This window comes from Chiloscyllium plagiosum, chromosome 46, assembly GCF_004010195.1.
Source record: "Chiloscyllium plagiosum isolate BGI_BamShark_2017 chromosome 46, ASM401019v2, whole genome shotgun sequence".
Taxonomy (NCBI): domain Eukaryota; kingdom Metazoa; phylum Chordata; class Chondrichthyes; order Orectolobiformes; family Hemiscylliidae; genus Chiloscyllium; species Chiloscyllium plagiosum.
Genome location: NC_057755.1, coordinates 12,694,142 through 12,702,530, shown reverse-complemented (window position 1 = coordinate 12,702,530; position 8,389 = coordinate 12,694,142). Strand labels below are relative to the sequence as shown.

Genomic DNA, 8,389 nt, shown 5'->3' with positions numbered 1-8,389 from the left:
AAGGACTGCAGATGCTGGAAACCAGATTCTAGATTTAGAGAGGTGCTGGAAAAGCGCAGCAGTTCAGGCAGCATCCGAGGAGCAGGAAAAATCGATGTTTCGGACAAAAGCCCTTCATCAGGAAGGGCTTTTGCCCGAAACATAGATTTTTCCTGCTCCTTGGATGCTGCCTCAGCTGCTGTGCTTTTCCAGCACCTCTCATCCTGGATAGTGCCAAACCTCGATTGTTGTTGGATCTGCACTCAGCCAGGCAACTGGTGAATTATTTGCTGAAGCCATTGAATTTACATTGCTAGTCCAGTTCAGTTTTTGGATGATGGTAATACTCAGGATGTTGATAGTGAGTCATGGCGATTCCCACAAAAAGTTGTGTCGATAGTGTCATCAGAGATGGTCATTAGCTGTACTTTTTTGGTGTGAATGTTGTTTGCCATTTATCAACCACTCTGGATTTTGTTCAGATCTCACTGCATTTAGAAGTGGATTGGTTCAGTATTTGATTAAGTCACAAATGTTACTGAACAGTGTACAGTCAGTGGATTCTGGTCTTGTGACGGAAAGAATGTCGTACACGAAGAAGGTGAAGTTTTCACTGGTGGCTTTTCATGAACACTTTGTTAAAATTGAGAAAATAACTTACATAGTAAATAAAATCTTATTTCCTGGGTTATCAAATAGTGTATAATTTTTTTTAAAAATCACTTGTGTAAACCACATATCATTTCTATCAGTTTCATTATAGCACTGGCCATTTCCATGTTTAGTCCTCAGGCCTGAGCCAGTTTCCCCCCCCCAACCACATTTTGCAGACAGCCTTGTTCCTATCAAATTCTCCCAAAGAACACACAATACTCTTTATGAAGCACATTAGATCAAGTTTAATGTATTCACAAAGTCACTTTAAAAGACGTGCGCCTCTACTAGTGTATAAAATTAAAGATTCTGCTTTGTCAATAAGGCATGCATTTTACACAGATCTTAACAAACTCATCTACAAGAGGTGACAGCAATGTGCAACACAACCAACAACTACATTTCCTGAAAATGCATTTCAGGTTTTAACAACTGTTTTCATTTCTCAGGGGAATTTTAAGTTACCAAATATATATACCTTTGTTAAGACACAACACAATACTTCACAAAATTATGTAACAGAGGTAAACCAGAATATCCTTTTTACTTGGAGAATGTTGTACCTCTACAACAAAACAAGCTAGATGGAACTTTAATCCAGTTTTATCCCCTTCAATAGCCTTAGGCAAATCATGAACAGACAGTTTAAAAGCTAGTGTATTTGATGACAGTAAGCACAAAACTGGGAGGTGACAGAGCACAATAATTTGAAATTGGGACTTTTGCAAATCCAGCAGTTTCTAGTTAACCTGTGTGTTGCTAGTGGTCTTTTTGGCATTTCAAATGGAAGATTTTTTTGCATGTTTATATATGCAGTGCTCAGCAGAACACACTGAAAACCTCAACTATGACAATGGAGTCATAGCTGTTTTAGAAAGGAAAGTGCAGGGAATATGAAATACTACCCGTCCCAGGAGTTGGTGCTGTCCACTACAGCTTTTACTGTCCGGATTCACGAAGTCTACATGCCACTGCTGTAATAAGGGCAGCTCCCTTTCCACTACCATCTTCTGATAACAGGAACGTCACATCACATTTTGGGGCCAGTTCTTTTACTGTTTTATCCATAATCTTTGAAAAGCTGTTAAGAACAAAGAAACAATACGTGTTATTGTATGAATACATATGTTGCTTAGTTCTTGCCCCATAAAACACTAAAAAAAAAGAGGAACATGACTCTACAATGGGTTAATTGATAGTACTTACAGTAAACCAAGGCTTACAGCCCAAAAGACAAATAAAATCCCTTCTGATTGTAAGAAGAATATGGTTAGAGGAAAGGTGCAGGCAATTGGTTTGGAATGGGAACTAAGTTAGGCCTGCAGTCTTGACTGACCTACTGAACTCAGGTAGCACATCACAGACCTGCACAAATCTGGGATTTCCTGCACTATAATGTGCACGATTGGGACTTCAAAGCACCAAAAAGCAGGTCACATTTGTCTTAAAATAGTTTTTCTATTTTTGCTTTGTTTATTCAGATCCATCTTCTTTAAGCACTGTCCACTCATTTCAAATGTGAGCAGATGTTTTATTTTCTGATTAGGTACTGTAGCAAGCACAAGTTTCTAAAACCTGCATGGAATTACGCCTAATCTGTCCCCAAGAGCAGCTGCTTGCAGAGTACTCCTAGTGTACACACTGCTCCCTTTAACATTGACACACAGAGTAGCTGTTGTGTGTACCATTTATTAGATGCACTGCACTATCTCACCAAGACTTCTTCAAATTCTCCTTTTAAAGGGGAAGGGCACAGATACATAGGAGCACCATTACAACTCTCACACTATCCTAACCTAGAATATCACCACTCCTTCACTACTATGGCTGGCTCAAAATCTTGGAACTCTCTCCCTCATTACACTGTTGTACCTACACACCTGAACTGCAGCAGTCCAGGAAGGCTGCTCACCATCACAGCACTACAGACAAGCACTAAATGCTGATGGCATCCAGGGTACAACATGAGTAGAAGACTGGCTGGCTAACATGAAGCAGTGAATAGGTATTCATGTGCCATTTTCAGGTTGGCAAGATGCAATGAGTGGTGCCCCACAGTAATTGGTGTTGGGGCCTTAACTGTTTATAATTTATAAAAACACCTTAGATGAAGGAGCAGAAGATATGGTTGCCAAATTTGCTGATGACACAAAGATAGGCAGAAAGTGAAGTAGACACAAAGATTACCAAAATAGGTTAAGCGAGTGCTGAGATGTGGAAAATGGAGTATAAAGTGGAAACATGTGAAACTATCCATTTTGGCTGAAGAATTTAAAAAATAGCATTTTTATCAAAATGGTGAGAGATCACACAGCTTCTAGATGCAGAGGGACCTGGGTGGTTTTAAGCATCAATCACAAAAAGGTTAGTATGCAGGTTCAGCAATTAATTAAGAAAACTAATAAAATGTAAACATTTTTTGCAATGAAAACTGAATTATGCTTCAGCTATACAAGGCACTGGTGAGAGTGGATCTGGAGTACCGTGCACAATATGCATCACCTTATTTAAAGACAGATGACTAGAATTGGCAAGTCATCTTATGAGGAAAGGTTGGACAGACTGAGCTTATATGTGCGGGAAATTAGAAGTGTAAGGGGTGACTTGATTAAAACTGAATTGCCTACTCCTGCTCCTTATTTGTGAATACTGGCCTAGCTTGAAATGTGTCTCATGAAACAAAATAAAACACCAAGGTGATTTGATGCCACTTTCATTAGATAATAGTAGTTACTTATTAGTTGCAGACATAGGATACAATTCTGCCCTTACTTCACTGGAACTGCATGTCATGAGTGAAGGTTCCAAAGGCAATCTCATGGTTCTTTTGTTCTTAGCCAACGTGCCACTAATAGGCTCACTAGGTGTTACAGTCAGGTATGTCAGCCTTCCATCCATTGTTTCTGCACAGAAGTTTCTAAATCTGGAATACTGAGGGCCAATACATCTTTTAATTTGGAATTTTCTGCGTTTTGAAATAGACTACCTAACTGGTCTATAAATCCACGTGTCCAAAGACCATGCTCTTTAAAATAAGAAAAGAAATTGATCAGTGAGCACTGATACTGAGTGTATGCTGGGAAGGGGACAACTGATTGCTCCATATGAAACATAGCTCTGCCCAGCCTTAAACACTACATGAGGACAGACCTCTGACAACATCCTCAACACACCTCCTGTTGCTTTTGACAAGGGCCAGCAAAGCAGATTCTGGAAAAGCACCTGGGTTCCATCAACTGTAATCATTAGGGCCAAAGCTGACTTTGTTACAGTGCCACAGGTGGCCAGTCCTGTGACTGCATGTATGCTCAAGGGCTCTGTATGCTGACAATAACATATTCATGCTGTACACGCTTTAAATTGAGCCTGCGCAGATTTCAGGGGGATGTGGGTTTGGGGTAAGATCGGGATGTGGGGTTAAGGGCAATGTGATGCATTTGTACATGATGACAAACATTAAATCTATGTGGTGACATCAGTGCTTGGAAACATACTTCCCTAATGAATGTACACGAGTAGTTACCTGCATATAATCCCATTCATATAAATGTATACATCCTAACTTATATCATAGCTACAGAGTTAATATATACCATACATACCCTAGTAGATATAAGCCCATAGTGTAAGAGGATTAGTGGTTCAATATTGGGTACTTACTGAGGCAGATTGATGGAGCAACAAAGCTTTATTTCACATCTGCTTGCATTCCTCAACTTTAGAATATCTATTGAGAGATTAGGCCTGAACAGAATGTATTCCATTCTCCAGCACATTGTCCTTAATCTTAATCATCACAAAAATAAACTTTACCCAGTTAAACCACTTACTGTGGGTGGAGCTTGTAGAGAGTTCCATCTACACCGACAGTAATCTCCAGGTGATCCAAACCCCGGTTCTCCCTTATTTTGTCAACAACAGCTGCCATTCCTGCACCACAGAGCTGGGCTGCTCTCTTAGAAACAGCTCCGCACACCTCTTTAACGATGATACTGTCATCACAAGTGCTGTCCAGGCCAAGCTGCTGAAGGATTGCACGGACTTGGAGCAGAGCCAGGCGGTCACTAGTCACAAATAGAAACAAAATAGGATGTCAACCACAAAGGTCAGCATTGTCAAACTGGTGGAGTAACCTAAAGAAAAGCTGCTTACCTTTCTATCTGGGACAGAAACTTGGTTTCAAAGATGCTTCTCGTTTTAAGTCTCTCTGAGATCTGTCCTCTGAACAGGAATCCCCGCTTAGTGAAATCGATGACCACATTTCGCACAATCTCACCCAGATACATCCCACTGATCATTTTCTCATATCTGCCATGACAAAGTCAAGAAACCTTTTATTGTTCATGTGACATTTGCCTTGTAAAGCCCCCCAGTGTCCCAATTATTGCATAGACATTCATCTAGATCTTCTGATGTCAACAGTGTGATTCCCGATACACCTGTTGCTATTGTGATTTAGGAATCATCAAAATTGTTGACACATGCACTGAGATATCTCAGGTGGTTTAAATGTCTAATTGGCTAATTCACACTACCTTCACAACCCTCTGCAAATATCTTTTATACTGATATCAGTGTTGTGAACTTGGGTTTGATACCCAGATATTTACCTTATAGATATTACACTATTTGGTCTCTGGTTTAACAACTCACCGCCCCAACTAATCCACACACACAACTCCACTGGCCTTACAATCTAAATCCCCAATCCCACAGCCTCATATTTACCACTCTCCCATTAAACCAGACTTTCCAAATCCCCTCAACTACACCCACCTCTCCCACTCAATGCTCCATTCATGCCCTCCACTCAATGAGACCATTAAACAATTTACTAACTGCATCAGCTGCCTTCCTCGACAACTGTGTGGAAGCATCAACACTACAGCTGGGAGAAAAAGATCAGGCCAGAAGAATGAAATAACGGTGTGTAACAACGATCTTTGAGGTCAGGTTAAGTGTCCCAACATCACACTGACTGAAAGATCGGGGCAATCTGTTTCTGTTTACAGTATATCCCAATAAACATTCAAATTTATTCCACAAAAGCAAATCACAATTTGAAAACTTTGCACTTGGTATGCACGACACAAACCTCAGAAGGTACAGATACAGCTTACTGTATGGAACAACAGCACCTGACCACTACTCTTGGAAGCCTGAAAGCAATGCAAGTTTACTAGGCGAAAGTGAGGACTACAGATACTGGAGATTAGAGTCGAGAGTGTGGTGCTGGAAAAACGCAGGTCAAGCAGCATCCAAGGAGGAAAATCGACGTTTCGGGCAAAAGCCTTCCTGATGCTTGTGCTGCTTATCACAAACGTTAAGGCAAAGGTGAAACAGCTTCAGCAGCTGCTACACCATCGTAGTTAAAACGATTCAGGCTAGTGTATCGCCATTTCATCAACTCACTTTTGTTTCCCTTGGTTTAATGACAGATCATCCACAGCATTGTCATACTCTGTCCTGATATCATCAAGGCATCCATTGTCACCAAAAGCACCCCACTCCATATTCACGCACATGAGCCCTTCGTCTCCTTCCACAGTCTCGGTGTTTCTTGCTTCTTCCATATAGCAAGTATTACTGCCAGTCCCTGTGCACAGACAGGAATGTCAAAGGCTGCATCAAATATCATGTCACAAATACCCATGTAGTTTAAAATTAAATTTATCAAATACATATGAAACACAAGTTCGGGAATTAACTCACAGAATTGATGGCACACAACATTTGGAAAGCAGGGATTAAAAACATTAAAAAATATCATGAGATACTGAAGGGAGCAGAATGTACTTCCAGAGTAATTACTAAAAAAAAAAGTTTGAATGAATGCAGCACATTTGATGGTCTTTGATTTCTCAGAAGCAGCTAATGAACCTTTGAAGTGTTGTCACCATTTACACAGTTGACAGTTACTCACAGCAAGGTTGAAGATCTGTGCTATGGAGGATTTTGAATTTGAGATAGCAGAAAATTTGGGAAGGGCAGCTCTTTCAAAGGAAAAAGGTGAAGGGATAGGATTTAGAAACGAGCAAAACAATGCGAACTGTTTACTGATTTAAATCTGAAGTACCAAGGTGGTGTGACTTGGAGGGAATGATTGTAGCAGCTGGGTGGGAAGATGTGAGAAGTTTGTAAGGAGAGCAGACAAATAACAGTACATGCGGAGTACTCAGTGCAGAAATCCTGGGAAGGAAGAAATGAGTACTGGGGATGGAGATGACCATCAGGGCTCCAGGCGGATCTGGCTGATGGTCAGAGTGGGTCCTGCTGCTAGCAGAGGAGCCAGGGCAGTAGCACTATCAGTTTGAGGAAATAGAGCTGCTACAGCAACACAGTTGTGACGTTGAGCAGTTGGGGGTGGACCACACTCATGCTTCCTGACAGACAGAGATACGTTCAGTTGCAGAGATGAGCTGGGTCTGCTTTGGGCACAACGTTTTGCTTGGTTTTGTTCTCCAGTCCTTTCCTCAAAATATTTTTCTTTATTCAAATACAGATTCATTTTGCTTTTAAATTTAATTTTCTTTCCCTGTCATTAAGATTAAGACCACACCATCAATCAGTTGCCAGATTTCTCCCTTCACTTGGCTCACTGGCCAAGCAAGACCTGCAAAGAGGTCAACATAGGGTGAAGGATTCAATAATGAGAGGTCACGCGTTCAAGGTGAGAAGAGAAAAGTTTAAGGGGGTTACACACAAAAATACTTTACACAGAGGGTGGCAGGTGCCTGGAACACATTGCCAGTAGACGTAGTACAGGCAGGCACGGTAGATTCATTTAAGGTGTGTCTGGACAGATGCACGAGTAGGTGGGGAGCAGAAGGATACAGATCCTTAGGAATTGGGCAATAAGTTTAGACAGTGGATTTGGGGCAGAACAGGCTTGGAAGGCTGAAGGGCCTGTTCCTGTGCTGTAAATTTTCTTTGTTCTTTCTTTGTCTAACTTGGACTCAGTCAAAGAAATGCAAGATTTAGCCCATGGGACTTGTTTTTCATTATTTGCAGAGGGAAGATGGAGACTGGTTTAAATTTTATCTGAAGGACAACTTCTGATAGTGCATTGGAATATTAGTCCCGATTTCATGTTGATGTCTTTGTTGGGAGTGATCCATCATCATGAATACAGAACTGGCTAACCAACAGGAAACAGAATTGTGATCGATGGGTTGACAAACTGTAACAAATGAAATGCCACAGGAATCAGTAGACGGCTTCAATTATGATTTATATGGATGATTTGGATAATATGACCAACTGTATTACAGCCAAATTTACTGAAAATACAAAGATGAGTAGGAAAAAAGTTACAGACAGATTCTTCAAAGAGAAATAAACATGTTAGGTGAGTGAGTATAAAATGTGGTAGATAGAGTCATAGAAATGTGCAGCACGGAAACAGACCCTTCGGTCCAACCTGTCCATGCCGATCAGATACCCCAACCCAATTTAGTCCCACCTGCCAGCACCCGGCCCATATTCCTCCAAACCCTTCCTATTCATATACCCATCCAAATGCCTCTCAAATGTTGCAATTGTACCAGCCTCTACCACTTCCTCTGGCAACTCATTCCATACACTTTCCACCCTCTGCGTAAAAAAGTTGCCCCTTAGGTCTCTTTTATATCTTTCCCCTCTCACCCTAACCCTATGCCCTCTAGTTCTGGACTCCCCGACCCCAGGGAAAAGACTTTGTCTATTTATCCTATCCATGCCCCTCACAATTTTGTAAACCTCTATAAGGTCACCCCTC

At 41.1% G+C, this 8,389-nt stretch overlaps 1 protein-coding gene across 1 annotated transcript in view; it reads right to left on the bottom strand.

Moving 5' to 3' along the window:
• Window positions 1–863: 863 nt before the first annotated feature.
• hk1 (hexokinase 1) overlaps window positions 864–8,389 on the bottom strand; it is a 127,509-nt gene continuing 119,983 nt past the window's right edge. The window contains exons 15-18 of the mRNA XM_043683146.1: window positions 6,046–6,229; window positions 4,786–4,941; window positions 4,464–4,697; window positions 864–1,714 (exon numbers count right to left, since the gene is read on the bottom strand). Of these exons, the coding sequence (XP_043539081.1) occupies window positions 1,573–1,714; window positions 4,464–4,697; window positions 4,786–4,941; window positions 6,046–6,229 (716 nt within the window). The 3' untranslated portion in view covers window positions 864–1,572. The remainder of the gene's footprint in view (window positions 1,715–4,463; window positions 4,698–4,785; window positions 4,942–6,045; window positions 6,230–8,389) is intronic.